Genomic DNA, 19,723 nt, shown 5'->3' on the forward strand with positions numbered 1-19,723 from the left:
AGAATTACATGTATATTATTTATTATGTGCTATATGCGATTATAATTGTATATATTTTTTTTATAATTATTTTAAATTATCAAGTCACACCGTAACATCAGATGAGTCGCACGCGGCTACGGTATAATAGTTATATTTTATTAATTTGAAAATTTTCATAAGTGATATATATAATATTCATTCAGCTCATACATAACTTTATATAATCATGTGATACGAATAACAACTGTTAGGTATCAGATATTTAAATATATACCGTAATTATTTAATACTTAGAAAATACTAAATTGTCTATTTAAGATTATAAATATAGGTACTCTTTTTTGTAAGCTTTTATATTGAAATTTGTTGTGAATATACAATTGAATTATGAACATTAATGCAGATTATGTTCATGCGAATACCCTTTAATTTAATTTCGATTCTCTTTAATTCTCCCATTATCACAATGAAGACCATTCAGACAAATTTTAGATTAAATACTATAGAATTTTATTAGTCTGTTGATATCGTAGTTAAATATTATTTTTGTTATCTTAAAATATAAATATTTTTAGTCTGCGATGTTTATATATCTATATAAAGCAAAAAAAAACGAATTTATATACAACACAATTACTAGACAAATGTCGCCGTCCTATTGGGATATTTTTGAAATTCTATAAAGGGACGATTTCATTTTAAACAGGTCATCGTAGCTCAAAATCTAGATTCAAGCAAAATTGCTTGTGGTAAGGTTACATACATTTTAGCGGGGAGTTGACGATAAATAAAGCGTGTGGAAAAGCAAAATTATTCAATTTACTCGTACAGTAGCATAAATGTGTATAGAGTGTCATATTTTTCCCAAACTCGATATTATTATATACATTCAAATTTCATCGTCGTTAACAGCGTTTCTTCATAACACTATAAATATGCATGTGGGACATTGATTTACAATATTCCAGTAAAAATATATTGGATTTCGCGCAAATCATATGGATTGAGAGTATCGGATTACATAATACTACTAACAACGATACCGTGAATTCTAACATTTATGAATATTATATATAAAATATATATATAATACTGTTTGAGGGCATACATACAATGAGTGTAAAAACACCGCAGTGAAATGGGAACTGAATGTAAAAGAGATCAAAAATTGAATAAAGTGACGTAAAAGTAGAATGCGCTACTGAAGAGCAATTGATAAATGAGCAAAAACGAGTGAAAATATATTGTTTTTATATTAAGCATGATAAATATTATAACTTATAAGTTATAAGAATTTTGTTTTAAACATTAAAATTTTAATTTAAATAATGATGATACCAACGAAGCAATTAAGCTAAGACAATAAAGAGAAAATAATTTATATTTTAATATTCTTAAAAATTTTACTATTTTAGTAGTATTAATTTGATAAATTATATAAAAATAAGTTGAGACAACAGAGTGCGAAAAAATAAAAGAATATCATTATCATTTGTAGAAGATAAGAGTGCGTTAGTTGTATCTATACGAATTTTATGAATTTAGTGTTCAATAATTGTGTTCATTGCATGAATTTCAATATTTTTATGTGGTTTTAAATTTATTAAAAGAATGGTACGCTATAATGGTAATAAATTACAGTATTGCACAAATATCAAAATATTATTTAAATCGTGGTTGGGGAAATATTTTTCTCAATTTATGCGTACAAATTAACATGTAAGTAATTATTCAATTATACAACTTTTTATTTTATATAAAAAAAAAATAATGTCATCGTACGACTGCAATCATTGATGACTAGATTATGTTTTTCAAAAAAAAATAAATAAATGTAACGTCACTCATGTTGCTTTTACTTTATTTAATACAATCAGCCATGGTCATGAAGTAAACATACTCCACGCGAATTTTTCCTCCTCCTCTCTTAGTCTCAAACATACACACATCACTAGACTTTCTCGTTTAGGCACCTGATGGTGCGGTGAAGGTGGACAGAGTGACAAGTGTGTAAACAAAATTAGATTTTCGGGGCTTCTGGCACAGATCTTGACGACTGTGGAGGGTGATATACAAATTGGATTCGATTAGGGCTTCCAATGCTGCCACCCGCCACCAAGTTGAATACGTGAATCGAATAGAAAATACTGCTATATAATTCAGAATGTATAATACATATATATATGTATATATATATGTCGGAGGTAAATATCGTGCCATAACATTATTTCCACCAAAACCACTATTGTATATATTTACAATAAGGTGTAAAAATAAGTCATAACAATATAGTATTTATAAATTATAACATGTGCTGTGTATATATTTGGTGTATTTATTGATAGTCTTGAGATTGCTTAGAGCCCTTAAACAAGTGTTTTGATAGATATCTTAATTTATTAAAACGTGGGGATAAAAAAATAAAACGAATAATTTTACAGTCCTGATCAGTCCTGATACAATACGATGCGAGAACACTAAATTCCAAGAAGTATTTATTTTTTTTTGAGAAATCAATGAATTTGCTACATAATGTATAAGAAGTATAATTACGTATTTTTCTTAAAATCAGTCTTAAAACTAGTAATGGCCGAACAGAGTATAAAAATGCAATTAATACAAGGGGGTATAATAAACAAATGGGAAAGGTAGAACGTATTATATAATATATTATTGTACAAGTATTTTGGTTCTATACTTTTAAAGAATTTTTTTCTCGTGACATTTGCTGATGACAAACTTGACATTGAATTTGAAAAATTATTTTTTTTCCACATAGATCCAATGTATTATAATATAAAATATATATTGTTTTCGATGTAGATTCATGGTACCAATGTAATCGATAGGTTGAGTTAAGCTATTTATAACTCTATAAATAATGAAATAATGCAAAATGACCAGATTTAAACGAATACAGGTAATATTTAGAGGTTTTTATTCGAATAATATTTTTTAAAGCGTGTTGACCAATTCAGCACTGGTAGATGAAAAAGTTGCATATGATTTAAGTCCGATAAGGTACAGAACTACTGTAGTGGTAAGATAGAAAATATGGTTTATATTTTTAGAGATACTATTATTTGAAAAAATAAAATGCTACTGGCATTATAGATAAAAAATTTTTGATAGACGAACATACATATCTACGATATATGCACAACATATTATACAAACGTTGTTTTAACGAAATTATCGTAATTTTTAAGCATTAATAAATTTTAATTCTATATGATTATTTTATTATTGTACATAAAAAAATTCAACGCATTTGTTCGAAATACCACCTTTATAATAATTTTACTTTCGTTTTAATATTATAAATTACACTAATGACACTGTTTATTAAGCCCTATTAATTACAATTTAATAATGACTTATCGAATTTTAGTTATAGAACTTGTCTTGAGTGTGTAATTTCGAGTTTGCGGTGAAAGACCTTTCGAAAACACATATTCAACTCTTGAGTTGATTCCAACCAGTTACGATAAGATATTAATCACTCTGTATACATAATTTAATCGTTTGTTAAACACCAAAAATAACTTTTATGATGTGGTATATAATATTATGAAAAACTAATTTATGAAATTTACAATGTTTGGTTAACCCGCTTTGTAATCAATTCGATAATATAACCACAACGTTATACACGTAATCAATATTATAATATTATGTGTATTAAATTATAATATACTTTGTTACAACGCTTTGAATAATATTATAATATAATACCGCAGACAAATATTTGGAATATACTCTAATTGTGTAAAAGTAGTCACTTAACTCTGTGGGTTTTGTTTATTATTATATATTATAAAGTATTAAATATATAAGGCATGCTAAATAATGATTAATTACAACTAAACATATAACTAAATCTTAAAGTATTTTGAAGGAATATTTTTTGGTGTTACTATAACTACAAAGCATATTTGATAAGTAAACAACGATATATCAAATTACATGTTACTGTTATAATAGTTGCTTGCGTTTACGGTATTATAGCATAATATTATTATTGATGACGGTCAAGTGAACAAAACACAAAACGAATAACTTCTTCAATCCTAATGAGATGATATTATCAAAAAAAGTGTCTTTTTTTCAAATAACATGGACGCGTTATATTTTGTAATGCGTTTAAATACTTAACGAAACGGTAGTAACACGGCATTACGAATAGGCAATTGTGATACACCATATCTGTAGTGTCGTATGCATAATAGGATATACGGTAAATCATATCTTGTCTAAATGATCGTTATTATTATTATGAGAGAAATTAATTTATGATAAATTTCACAACATTTCGGATGGAAAGATGTAGTGTAAAAGTAAACTACATGCGAGAAAAGTCTATTTAACTTACCGCAAGACTTAAAAGTTCCTATTTTTATTTCTAAAACGACAAACTAACAGAAAATCATTTAGAAAAAAAAGTTACATAGATTATTAAAATTTACCTCTGAGCACTTGTGAACAAAAATCGCACGGTGTAATTTTCTTATACGTATACTCCTGGAACTGGTGCGCCGTTTCCGTGTTGGCCGAGAACTGCGGATTTCCATCACGTCCGGTTTTCCTACATACACACATATACACATATTATTATATCAATAAATAATTATGTACGAAAAATGCAAAAAGGCATACAGTGTAATTGCTATACATTACACAAAAGATATTTAACAAATATGATATATAACTTAAAATGTATATTATTTTTATTATATTATATAGCTTTATGTATATTTATTTGTTTTGTCATTGGACGTGATTTGATAGTGTAATCCGCTTGAGTTTCATCTCTTTATTTTAACTACAACCACAAGTATTTCACTAATGCACTTAGGGGCGTTGCAAAAGTGCATTAATATATAATAATATGGGTAAACCACCATCATCAAAAGGGTAGAAATAACAATACCATATAGAAGTGTGTTTATGCTATAAATCTGTACCGTTTCACAAAAGACGAACGATGCGATCTTGTTAACCCTTTGGAATAATAATATTATTATAATAACAAGCACGCGTAACCAAGGTATTAAAAACGACAATATATTTGATAACAGTCGATAATATTAGTGATTATTTTTTTTCTTTTGCTATTCCACAACATTATTATCATCATCATTATTTTTATACACAACATAAAAATAAACCATGTCAAGAATTTCATATTTTTTTTTAATTTAAATATTATCAATTAATTAAATTAAATAGTCCTTCTTTATTTTGATAAAAGTTTACATTGCATGATGCAATAGAGTCGTATCATAAGCCACGTCGTTTATCAATGAAAAGTAGAATAATTTAAGCTTTCTAGGCCTTAGCGTTCATCAAAATTAAGTTTAAACTTTTTTAATTTCATGTAGGAAAAATAGAATGAAAACTATTGATTTTTCACACGATTAAGTGGTAAATAGTATGCAGTTTATTAATTTGGATGTAATTACTACAAAAAATAATATATATTAACTCAAACGCTGACCATCCATAATGCGTGCATTTTTAAAGGTTAAATATTTTACTGGTTATGTGTACCAAAAAAAAACCTGCAGTAAAAGGCGAAAATATTATCATGGATTTCCGCAACATAAGTTTGGTTCAAAATTATTCAGTTTGAAATTTCCATAAATATAATATATTGAATTTGAATTATATTAGGTAAGTACGTGATTTTCTGGGTAATAGAAAACTTTTGATTTTAATTAAAATTTATTAATTCAATAATTTAATGTTAATTAACCAAAAGTATTAATTGTTTATATTATGTTTCATTAAAAACGTATAGTAATACAAACTATTTAAGCATGCATTTGTTGAAATTCATAGATTTAAAAATAAAAAAAATGACATATTTTACTTTGTAAATTAGTTTAATTGGCATAGATTTTCAGTTATTTTCAATCATTTTATAAGGAATAGTAATAATCATAATTACGTATTGCTTAGTAAATCAAAATTAAAAGATTAGGTTCACAATATTATACATTGTTTATTACTATTGCTATTAAACCAGTACAGGTCTAACTTGAAAAGTGCTATTTTTCTTTTAAAATACCCTTGGTAAAGAAAAGAATTCACAAGAATATTGAAAAATAAAATGTTTCTCCTACGCGTAATGGTATCAAAAGCATTTGTATTCCAAGAAAGTTTTTGGGTTTTTGAAATTTGTATTATTATGTGGTACATTTTTTATACAATTGAGACGCATTTAATTTAAATAATAAACACATAACTGACGAGTTTTATTTATTGTTTTAAGCTAATAATTTTTAAAATTAATAATCTTAGTTATAATTTTTATTATATTTTATATGATAAGAAGAGTTAAATTTCATAAATAGTTTAACTCAAAGTAAATACTCACCTAATCATAGTCATTATAAAATATTAAACGTGCAAATTAATATAAGGCGTATGCTAAAAATTATTGTAGTATGATTTATATATAGAATATGGTTAAGAAAAATTATGTCACCAAATATAAATACGCCCATTAAAATATTCGGACAAAAGTTTTGATAAAAAGTAGTGGTCAAGCTATTCGTCATCAAAAGGAAACTATTGTTATTTTAATGTATTATTTTTCAATATAAATATTAAATATATTACATTTATATTATATTGTAGATATAATATGGAATATAAAAATTATAGAGTGATTATTTTACACTAAATACTTGTACTATTTATTCTTTTAGAAAAATGTAAATCACATGCAGTTCGTACTAATATTTATATAATTTTATTTTATTTTTTATAATTGTTATTATTAGTAATTCAAATTAATATTAATATTGCTGAAACAATTATTCAGTACTGTATTTTTATTTTTTAATTATGTATATTTTTATTTAAATTTGGAAAATATATAAAAACTATGACAAAATGTACAATATGTACATAAATTTAAAATATTAAATTAATAAATGTGTTTCACAATATTATATTTATACTCACTCAATTAATTGTCAATATATTTGGTTGTAGATTATAAAAGAAATAATATATATTGTAGTTTCAAAATAGAAATGTAATAGTGATACATACAAATAAAAGTGGAAACAATTAACAATGGAGTATAGAATGCTGAGTTAGTATGTTAATTCTAATTCTGTAAAAACGCAATACATTTCACATAAAGAGTATTAAGCATAATAAGAATTACTTAATTTAAAAGTTGGTTAACATGTTGTGTTCACTTATTTTTTATAAGTTGATTCCAAACTGCGCTTTACAGTATAATACGTATATCACCATCTTGTTTTTTAGTATCATTTTCAGTAGTTTCTTAAACGTTATTTGACACTATTGATTCAACATGATATATTATATATAGCGTTTTGTGTTATGTTTTGTTTTGAGTTATATAATTATTTATGTTTATCGTTTTCTATTATAATTACGTTTACAAATTTCAATCGTTTTTTGTTAAATGTTATGCTATAATCATAATTTAATTATAACCTTTGCAAGCCCTGCTTTGAACACAATAAGAATAATAAAAATAAGTCATTTTAGTGCTTATACACATGTAAAAGTATGATTATACTTAAAAATTTATTAAATGTTAATCTAAAGTCCCAATATTTTAATGAAGCACTATCATCTAACTATTACCATAATAAATTAATTCATTTAGTAGTGTCAAGAAAATTATTACTTTATAACAGAACGAATTAAGTAAATTAAACTATTTAAATAACAAAACATAAACATTTACTACGAAGTATAATGACAAATTGAATACAATTAATAGTTTTTCATAGTTAATGATATTATTAAGATTTATAAACAATAATATTTTAAAAGGTTTAATAATGTCGTCCTACTATGAATACATATTATATCCCTGAAATGAGCTGTATTTAGTTTTAATTATAAAAAGAAATGTGTTTTTCGAATAGTATTAAAAAAAGTATTAAGAAAATGAATTATGATTTTTTTTTTTTTTGTGTTGTGTTGAAAACATATTAACCATGATTAAAAATGGTATTACCTAATGTGAAATATAATGATCCGCATATAATTGAGTATTTTATAACATATCAGATCAATATTAATAAAATTAAAAGCTTTGACGAAATTTCAAACCAACTATAATTTTAGTTATAATTTCCAATTGTGATATTAGTGGTGACTGATAATTTATTCTAAAAAATTTAAGATACTAGTATTATATAAACTTAAATTAGGAAATAGTGAACCCCTTCAATGTTCATTGCGATTACCACGTATGAAAAGTGAGAATTAAAGATTACTTTTATTTAATGAATGATAAAAAGTTGTATTGGTTATTTTTATGTTAAACAGTTGTGTGTTATTAAATTTAATTACCACGGTGTACAATTTTAATGGTTTCTAAAATCTATATTATCCAACTCCATTATTATCATAGTGTAAACAAGGATCATGATACAATTTTTTTATAACTATCAAAAGATTGGATAGGGAAAATTGTAATAAAATAACTGAATAATGGATACGTAACTTTATAGAAAATAAACTTAATATAACATTGTTTGATAAACACAAATCGATTACTGCATTTTAAGTTTTTTTTCATAAATTTTATATGTTTAGAAACAGTAAATCAATTATTCTTAAATTTATATTATATATTATTATTTGCGCAAATAAATATCAAATACTGAATTTTGTAATCATTAATGACTTCATATACGCTCATTGTAAATTTGTAGATATTAGTGGATATTTTTAATACTATAAGATACTTCACAATACTATACAATGATTAAAATCCTAGGAACTTCAAAATATTCTTAAAAAAAAATTTAAAAAAATAATTGAATATGGAATGAAAAATAAAAACAGTTAATGTTTATTAAGCAAATATAGAACTTATAAGATTATAAATCACTTAACAATATTATAAATTATGTTTACTAATAATGTATCTATAATGGTTATTTATTTTGTTTTTAAATATTATGTTTAAAAAAAAAAAAAAAAATAGGAATAAAATTCATAACTTACGTAAAAATGTATACTCTTGTATACATCAAAACTAAGAGTGAAGAAAGACGTTGGGGCGATGTACGTATAGTTATTGTCGAGGGGCTTAGTGTAGGTACTGATGTAGTGGGAAACTAGTGGTAGAGAAACAGTAAAAATACTTCTATGTTTACTACAACATCTGTCTATCACGAGAGATGGTGACAGTCGTTATTCCGAATTTTCTGATCAAGGTCACGAGGGACGAAAGATGCGAGTGATGGGTTTCTACCGTAAGTGATGGTAAAGAAAAATCTCCACTATGTTACTGCAGGGTAAAAATACTGTCTTAACTACGCCATACATGTAGATAGACGATTTCGACGGTACATGGAGATGTCTAAGATAATATTATGGTTATTTATTTTACTGTAAATCTTTTCATAAAATTTTATGAGATTAATATTATAACAATATGCAATTTTTTAAATAGCGAAATGTTTGGTTTTATGTCAATTAATACTTGATGTAGGAATAAATCAACTATACATGACATTTAAAATATGCCGTAAACTATATTTATCACCAGGGCTGTGGATATGTTGCACGAAGAAAATGTTAAATATTACACATAAATTATCAATAAAATAAGAACCTATATTAAAAATGTTTAATATATATAAATAATTTTTATCGAAAATAAATATAAATATTAAAAACCTGTCATTATTTTGTTCCTTGCTATTCTTATTTATAAAAGTATATGATGTGTGTTTAAAAATTATTACAATTTATCGCATTGGGTATAAACACATAATATATTTATTTTTTAAGATAATAATAAAATTTTTATTAGTATAAACTTCACAGATCTCTCTAGAAACTAATAACGTTACCAAACTTCCGAATAAATAAAAAAGAAACTATTCATAAAAACTTAAAAAATAGAATAAATATGTTTATAATCTTTTGCATATAAAAATGTACAAAGTATTAAATTATATTTTAAATTAGTAACGTAAAACCAAAATAAATAACTAAAATACATATAATTTTAGTTATATAATTAATTTTATAAATTATAGCAGACTCTCGGTAACTCAAATTTTAATAATCCAAAATCCTGTATTATCTACTTAGATAAATTATAGGTACAATATACATAATTTATTTTTTTAAATTTGAGTACTCACAAATTATACAATGTGACAAATTTCTAATGCTACGGATTTAATGTTTAATTTTAAATTCGAATTATATTAATATTACTGATATACTTAAATAAATATTATTTTGACTTTAAAAAAAATTATATATGTCACTTTAGAATGAGCAAATTCTCCTAATAAATAGTAAGTAAATTAGGGTGACCAGACGTCCCGTTTAAAACGGGATTGTCCCGTTTTTGGTCATCATGTCCCGTTGTCCCGACAAACTTCGAACGGGACGCTTTTTATCCCGTTTTTAGAAGATGGTCCTGTTTTAATCCCGTTATTTCAATATTATTATATTATGTTTGTGAAAAAAATATCGATTTAAGAAACAATTAATATAAAACAGTTTTAGTCATATATATGTTTAAAATTAGAAACCAAATTTATAAATAACAGACACCATGTTCAGCTGTGCGACTATTTCGATCGTCGTCGTCTTATCGCACCGACCGACCAAACCACACACACGCTACACAATTATTATTATTATTCCTTAAATATAAAAGTATATAGACAGTCGTCTGCTATTTTTGTTTTTCAATTATTACGAATACCCGTATTACGGTATCGACAACTGGACGACAAGCCTGTAGTCTTATGAATATTATAATTATATTGATTCGATTATTAATAATATTATTATTATTCTATTCTAATTCTATTATGTTCTTTATCGTTTTTACGTTGTCCATCTTCTTCCTTTTTTTATAGGCATTACGCGTTTATCGCTAATAGTTGTTAGTTGACACTGTTCGCTGTTGATATTCGATCAATGAATTTCTTTCTGTAAACTCATTCTTTGGGGGGGGGGGGGGTTAGACGTTTCAGATGTCCCGTTTTTTTATTTTCTTAATATGGTCACCCTAAAGTAAATCAAACATTTGTTTGATGAAGTTGTGATAAACACGCATACTGTGTTTACAGTGATAATATATTGTATTCTACAATTGCGGCTAAATGAAAGGTGATTCCGGTTTCGAATATTATGTTTATTTGCAGATAAATTTAGACAGGGAATATTTTGTGAGCAAATTTATCATAGGTTCGTAATAAAGTATAGCAAAAGATTCGAAGATCATATTTTGTACTCGTGAGATTATTTATTTTACGGTCGGTAAGTATATCGTACACGTATGGATAGTGCTGTGTGTGGTACTCTTTCACATAGTTAACAAATATATTATCAACATGCATACACTTTTTACACATATCTTACGATTCATGTGTAATGACGATTTCATACAAAGTCAAAGTTTGATGGACATAATATAATATAGGTTATTGCCACCGGAATGAAATAAATTACTTTTGATTTTGTACACATTTTAGCAAATTTATTCAGCGTTAATGTATAGATTAATAAAACCTCATTATGAAAATGAAAAGTTGGAATTTTCAGAAAAATCTTAATGAGAGACGTATATACTTATAATAATTATTATTGTTCGAACTTGACATGTGTCGTGACTTATCACTGCCGGGGACCGGTTCACTCGGGTAGATAACCGAAGCGTAATAGCTTTTGTTATCGTCAGATATAGGTCGTCATCCAGCTGCTGACAGTTCTTTGCCTTCACCGGTGCCGAAAACACCTAGGCTTGTGCTGTTGCAGTGTACAACACATCGTTCGGTCCGCCATTTAAGTGTGTGTGGTTTGATTTCGGCCTTTACGCGTTGCCATACCACGGTGTGTTGTTGTGTCGATTTTGTTCGGTTGGTCGGTGGTGTTTGTGTCCGGGACGTTCGGGTGTCACTGTCGCCTTTTATACACATGGTTACCGAGCACCTGTCTTGCCGAGTGGATGCACATATTATATAAGTATATCTTCGTGGACCATATCGGCTTGTACATCGTCTTCGGCCGCTGATAAGTGATTTCCATCGCGTGATTATATTATTTATTATTATTATTATCATTATATTTGTAAATTTTATCGGGCGCACACTATTATGTATTCTATATATTTGTCGTTATTATTATATTATTTTGTGCATGACGTGCAATATATTATTTGTCGTTTTCTTATTATTTATCATTTAAGTTGTTTTCTACATTAATCCTAGACATCATTTAATTTTAGTCTTCTCGGCAAAATGCTAGTTAGTCGGCGACGTATCAATTATTATTATTATATATATAACTGCTGTGGCGTTCAATTGATAATGACAATCTGTGCTAAACTTATGATTTCAAAAATCAATGGGTTATTTAGTGAAAATATATTCGATATAATCTACTTTCATTTAGAATGATTGAGATTATTACAAATAATTTTATATTTATTTTAAAATTGAATAAAATAATTTCACTATACTAAAGTTAAGGCATTGTAAATAGTAAACTTTAATGCATCCTCTTGGATATTTATTATAATTCGTAATCTATGTGTATAATTTAATGCATATATTATGTTGTAATTTCCTTTTTGCCGTATTAGAATGCATTTTCTCGTCTATCAATCTACAGCAAACCAAAAAGAAGGTAAAAAGTATTTTAGTTTGATACTCATACGTTACGTCCCACATTTATACATATACCTAAGTATGAATTAATATAATATATTTTTCAACCGAATTATTTATTTATCTCAGTTTGGGCTAAGTGATATTACCACAGAATGATATATTACGTCTTTATGATGATGTCATAAGAATTATTAATCTGTTTTTTTTTTTTTTTTTTTATTACTGACATTTAAATATACAAAAATATTCATTTAACATTATGCTTATACATATACAATATTTAATATATCACAATACTAAAGGGTATGTATTAAATATATACGAAACTTGTACATCAAATACGTACACAAATTTATTTTCAGTTCTATAAAGATTTTAACAAGTCTATCTATTAAAACTTAAAAACTCTGCAGAAGCAGCAAGTGGTCACAGGTGTCATAGAATAATATTTGACTATTGATGTTCTCAAAGTAAATTATCTAGCTTAACGATTTTGTAAATATGGTATGAAATTAAATAAAAATATTTAAATTATTTAAAAAATTTTATTTTACTACTAGTTTTACTTAACCTAAGCTAAAATGTTTCAAAGATGAAAAAACACTGCCATTTTCAAAGAAGTTAAATATTAAAAATTTTATATAGCAGATACTGTTGAGAATTTAGAAGTATTAACTTACATATGGTTAGAAATTTAGATTTTATTAGATACTAAATAAATTGTATAGAACTTATATTTTATAATAATATTATAGCTGCATTACCTGGCATTATAATAATAATAATTTATTTTACGAAATAAAATTCCAATTTCAAACATATAACAATAAAAGTACAAGACGTGTAAATGTGTTATATAATAATAGATAATATACAGAGACATAAGATATGAACAAGTGATTATTTATATAAATATAACCATTATAGGTACTAATCAAAAAAAATAATTATTTAACTTTTCTAAGGTTATATAAAACAGGTTCAAGTTATTAATAGAGTTTTCATTAGACATTAATACAGAAACAAGATAACTAAATATATAATTTGTATTAATATTAGATATATAACGGACATTTACTTTTAAAATTAAATAAAGTTACGCTTAATTTTTTTGTTCTAAAAACTCGGGAAGAAAATCTATTAAATTATATGGTAATTAAAAGAAGAACTTTGAATTCAGCATATAAAATCTTTTATTTTATGAAACTATTTAAAAAAAAAATACCTATATTAATACTTGTACATTTTGAATAAAGAAGTTTTTAAAATTACACTTAAAAGATAAAAATGTAAGAAAATTATTTTGGACGTAATATTGGTTTTGATTTTGACAAATACCATTTTAATGCCAAACTAAAGTGGCATATTAACGGAACGTACTAATAATTAATGAAAAATATAAATTTTTAATGCAGAATAATCATTGAAGTCACTATATATATAATATATATCATATATGTTTTAATAACCCCAGTTTTATAAGTGACTTACTACAAATGATAACAAAATGGTTATTGAAAAATAGTATTGTGTCAAATAAAACTTCTGGTGTTTAGTAATATTTGTACGTGCTAAATTTATATTATTAACTAAATAATTAAAATAAAAAGTTTTTTTTTTTTTTTTTAAGAATAAGACATAATTATCATTGATCAATATTTAAAGAAATTCTATTTATTTTTTTTTTTTTTTTTGAATCATTTATATACATTATTTAAGTTAGTTCCAATGAATCTTCAATACAATCGATTTTTATAAATAATTTAGTGTCATCAATAAATAATATACATTTCGAGTAACGAAAGAGAATTTTACTAATATTATATATTATTTATAAATAAAAAAAAAAGTTTGGGGGATAAGTAGTCACTTTGTGGTACACCAAATGAAATATTTATTGAATTAGATAAAAAATATTTATATTTTACAGAAAAAGAGTTAAGTCATGAACGATAAGAATCATACAACTCTTATAATTTTAATTTATAAACTGATAATGAGCGGTTAACTCTATTAAATGCCTTTTCGAAATTTATATATATTACATATACAAGGGCTTTAAAGTCAAATGAATATAGTATTGACTGTTTTAAGATACATAAATTGGTTATGGTTGAACGCTTTGGTCAAAAAATATGTTGTTTATTGGTAAGAATTTGCTCACACAGTGAAAACATTTTTTTTGTAAATAAGTTTGAAAAACATTTTATAAAGGATTAAAATCTTCGAAATATGTCGGTAATTAGTGACTTGGGATTTATCACCTTTTTTGAAAATTTCCATTTGTTTGGGAATATAAATGCTAGTATTTGATAATGATTTATTAAAGAAAAAAATTATAATTGGTGACAAAAATAATGCAATTTCTTTTAAAAATTTAGAGGAAATATTATCAGCACTGTGAGTGAATAAATGAAACCGAGATGGAAAATTCATTCGATAGAAATAAATAACCTTTAACCTAACATAATCAATAATTGCAAGTAGAAATAAACAAATGTACAGTTATGATTTTTGTATTATTAATAACGGAGAAGCCAATTTAAAATAACTGGTTCAATATATTATTATTGTTTCCTTTTTTAAATTGTCAAAATCAGCCATTATTCTTTGATTCTCTTGACTTCAGTTATTTAATTAGGCTTTTATAATCTATGGTAATAGCTGTAACCCATGGCTAATATTCTAATACTCTAGTAACTAGTCCGGAATTTCAAATAATGTGTATTTAAAATTTGGTGCCAATAAGTTAGAAAATGTGGATTCGTATACATGTAATTTAGAGTAAATACTATTAATAATATCTATATTACTCAACTATCTATTTATATGTCATCTATCTATTAATTCTATTTTTCTCAGTTGAAATATTCTCAATTTTTTTACTAAAATGAATTGAGTCTTCTTATTGATACATATGCATCAACCATAAACTTTAAGTCTTATATATAATAGCTGTTAGTCTAAATGACAAGATATAATTTAATACGTAAAGTTATATCTAACCATGATAAATATTTTAATATTTGTAACTTATAACAACGATTTAAATAAATAAAATAAAATACTAAATTTATATGAGTCAAAACTATATTCACAAGAGAGCTACTTAATAGAAACCTATAGGCTATAGGGTTTGAAAAGATAAGCTTATAAACACTTACCGAATCATAAGGAATCGATTGATAACATTTTTATTGAAAATTCAGAATTTACTTAGTCATAATAGACCGACAGGAAAAAATATTTTTTTAAAGACTACTAATTTAAGCAATTATATCAAAATTCTTATAAACAACTTTTTTAAAAATCTTTAATAGGTTTTAATTTGTCTATAATATTCATGTGATACATATTATTACCTTTAATTACTAATTTTTGAGTATTACCAAATCTCTAAGTACAAATAATATTGAAATATTAATTACTTCGCAAAGAAAAAATAAAGAAAAATAGCGTGCAGAAAAAAAATGCTGATAAAATATTTACTGAACTACAGTGGTTTAAAATAATAATTTATTATAAATTGTATAATATATTATACAGTATACACATTATTTGACAACCCTGAAGAATGTTGTTCTTCGTTGAAACTGTTATTATGACCAACTTGGTGAGTGATATTATTTTCTAATAAATATTAAATTTTGAATATATGGACACACGCGTACATAAATTTACCGTTGACATTTTGTCAACAACGGTTAAACTTTAAAGTAGACATACATTATTCAGATATTTCCGATACTAAATGTCACTACAATAACTACGTATCTTTAGCCAATGGCACTAAAACGCAAAGGAACTGTACATTTTTTATTTTATAAGATCAATGAGTAAAAAATTGTATATTTATAATAGTTTTACACAACTTTTAAATGAAGCGAAGTTATTGGTATTGTACACGTATAGTCTATACATCAATATGTAAAATGCCGGACATGATCTATATACTATTTATGGTTATAAAATATGAAAAATAAAAATACATGCTCAAAAAAAGTTTTTATTAAATTTAGCATGAGTTATTAATACATTTTTAACATTATGGTATGTTTTTGTTCTTATTATATTATATCTATGACCAGGAGTGTCCTGAAGGGAAATCGTTATATTATACAACGTCCACACAAAAATGTGAACGTCAATGTATACATAAATAATGGCTGAAACCCTCTGAAAACCATGTATGATCGATCCAAAATATAGTGTTTCGTTTTGGAACTATAAACTTTTTACTCGAATCTTCATATTTTATAAAATACCATGGAAAAAAATTGTTGAAAAACTTTCATGATGCAATTTTTGGAGTATGTTTTTTAGTGTATGTCGAAGACATAAGAAAAAAAATACAAAGGTTCAAAAAATATCGATAAAAAATACCTATTACTATTAATTATTATTAAAATAATGTTATGATCAATCCGACAGTACCTTATAAATATTATATGCATTCGATATAATATCCTGTAATGTACATGTGAGCATAATGATAACTATAATAGCATAAAATACAAACAATAATAATAAAACAATTACCTCATTGCAATTATGGTCGATACCGCGTGGTACATTTGGTGTTTCCTTTTTTTTTTACCGAGGTATAAGTATAATTATTTTTTTTTTTTTATTTGGCGAGAGCACACATCAAACAGCCAAACAAAAAAATGAAAAAAACACACAAAACATTATGTTAGTAAAGCTGAATAAAAAACAACTAAATTAATAAACAATATATTAAATAATGATACTAAGTTGGTTAATTAAACTACAACTCGAATTCATATTCTCATAATAATAACTACGTGTTTTGGAGGAACAAGTGTGTATTCGATATTCATATAGGTACATAGTATAAAAATATTAAATAATATTTAATACTTAATTATAGTTATGTGACTGTAATAAATTTTTAACATTAAATAGGAAGATTTTTTTTTTTAAATATGGTATAAAATATGTATTCAAGAAAATATTTTTAATTTCAATATTTTTTTTTATAAAAAATCATTTAATAACGATATTTTGTTTTATTTACATATTTATTATTATATCAACCAAAGTATACTTCTAAATTATAATTCTTCATGGAATAAATATAAATTGGAGCAGATTACATTCATAAAAAAAAAAAAAAAAAAAAAAGCGGGCAAGTAGGTACCGCTCTGCTGTATATTAGGGGGTGGGGTGAACCTCGGACTAGGGTAGGTTAAATTTGAACGCAATGATAGGTATCATTGTATACGAAAAACGATTCTGAACGGAAATGATTTGTCAGTCTAGGATATATTATATTTAAATATTAACATACATTCTATTTTGAAACAAATATTTTATTTTTCAATTAGAACGCATTTGCAAAAGTCATGGTTAATCAATTAATTATTAATTTTTATGAATTATACCTACAAAATAGTTTGCAAATATTCATAGTTTTGACGAATTTTTGTCAATATTTGAACTTCAAATACTAATAAAAATAAAAATTGTGCATATGTATTCTTAAAACTTTTTGATCACTATAAGAATAACTTATGAGGAACTTTGTATTAAATGTTCAAGTATTTTGATTAGGCCAAAACATTTTTATCGATACTTCAAAAAAAAATTTTCAGAAAAATTGAAAATTTCAGTTGTCTATAAATAGCTCAAAATAAATCAAATTATTTTGAAAATTAAATCATGTAAAAAAAATAAAAAAATGCCAATCTAAATAACTGGTAAAATTTTCAAGTATCTACGACTTATACATTTTGAATATTAATAAATATTTAAAATCGTTTGAGGATAAATCGTAATTGTTATGCTATTTCGTAAAAATTTAAAATTTTTCCTATAATGATGCTTCGAGTTTTTACTATAGCGACTTGAAAGAAAACTTAGGGAAAACAAAATGTAATATTTTTAGTACCTTAGTGATAAATACAAAAAATTTTATGATTTTTCAACTTTAAAATTACTTAAAAATGTTCGCGTTTTTGATAGATTTCGTAAATATTTGAACTATAAACGTTTATAAAAAAAAGTTGTGACTAATGATTTTTAATTTTTTTTTAGGTACAATAAGAAAAACCCATAAGGAACTTTGTATTAAATTTTCAACATTTTTTGGTCATCCAACATTTTTTTATCGACACTTCAAAAAAAATATTCTCATAAAAATCGATAACTTCAGTGGTTTATAAATAACTCAAAAATAGTCAAAATTTTTTGAAAATTAAACTGTATATAGATAACACTAACATTAACATTTGGTGAAAATTTCAAGTACTTACAGTGATTAGTTTTTTGAATTACTACCATAAAAAAAATTCGATTTGGTCAAAAACTAGTTTTGCAAAATAGTTTTGTAAAAATTCCCGTTTTTCCGTCATTTTTTTTTTTTGTTTTTCTCGATTTTTTTGAAAAATGTTTACTTTTTACCTTTATAATGCATCAAGGATATTCACTTTGCCATCGGAAACCATCCCGAAGTTTGAAATTGAAGCATTATTTCGACTACTTATGCTGTACACAGACACAAAAAAAAAAAAACACACACACACATTATTGTGAAATCAATACATTCATCACTCCGTTCAGAATCTAAAATATTTTTTTATATTCCAACATTTTTGTTAGTCGATTGTTTAAAGAAAATTTATAACAGAGTAATTAATAGTGTAATTGATAATTTTTAGCAATGGATTAAAAATTAAACAAGCGTTTATTTACCAAAAAATTAACTAAGAAATTAAAGTTTTTGTTCAAGCCATTATAACTTTCTAAGTACCTAAAATAATAATAAGTCATATTTTATGATGGAGTTTTACAATTTTGGTTCTAAAAATTAAAATGATTAATTAAAAAAAAAATAGTATTTTATTAAAATTGATTTTGAAACGAAAATTGTATCTTAAATTCTTATGACAGTAAAAATCATAATTAAATTTATTATAATCTATAAAGAATGATGCATAAACCATTATCTTACTTCTTTTATACTTTGATAATGAATATTTATAAATTATAGTTTATGGAATTTTTTAAAACATTTAGTATAATTGTATGTGTGAAAAACATTATATATATTTTAATGTTTAAAATGATATAAT

At 24.6% G+C, this 19,723-nt stretch overlaps 1 protein-coding gene across 14 annotated transcripts in view; it reads right to left on the reverse strand.

Moving 5' to 3' along the window:
• LOC112596436 overlaps positions 1–19,723 on the reverse strand; it is a 285,374-nt gene that overhangs the window by 49,345 nt on the left and 216,306 nt on the right. For 13 of the 14 annotated variants that reach the window (XM_025342124.1, XM_025342122.1, XM_025342121.1 and 10 more), the window contains exons 12-13: positions 17,169–17,213; positions 4,449–4,567 (exon numbers count right to left, since the gene is read on the reverse strand). In XM_025342124.1, the coding sequence (XP_025197909.1) occupies positions 4,449–4,567; positions 17,169–17,213 (164 nt within the window). The remainder of the gene's footprint in view (positions 1–4,448; positions 4,568–17,168; positions 17,214–19,723) is intronic. The other variant, XM_025342112.1, reaches the window with a different exon arrangement.

Source organism: Melanaphis sacchari, unplaced genomic scaffold (genome assembly GCF_002803265.2).
Source record: "Melanaphis sacchari strain LSU unplaced genomic scaffold, SCAv2.0 Contig31_pilon_pilon, whole genome shotgun sequence".
Taxonomy (NCBI): Eukaryota; Metazoa; Arthropoda; class Insecta; order Hemiptera; family Aphididae; genus Melanaphis; species Melanaphis sacchari.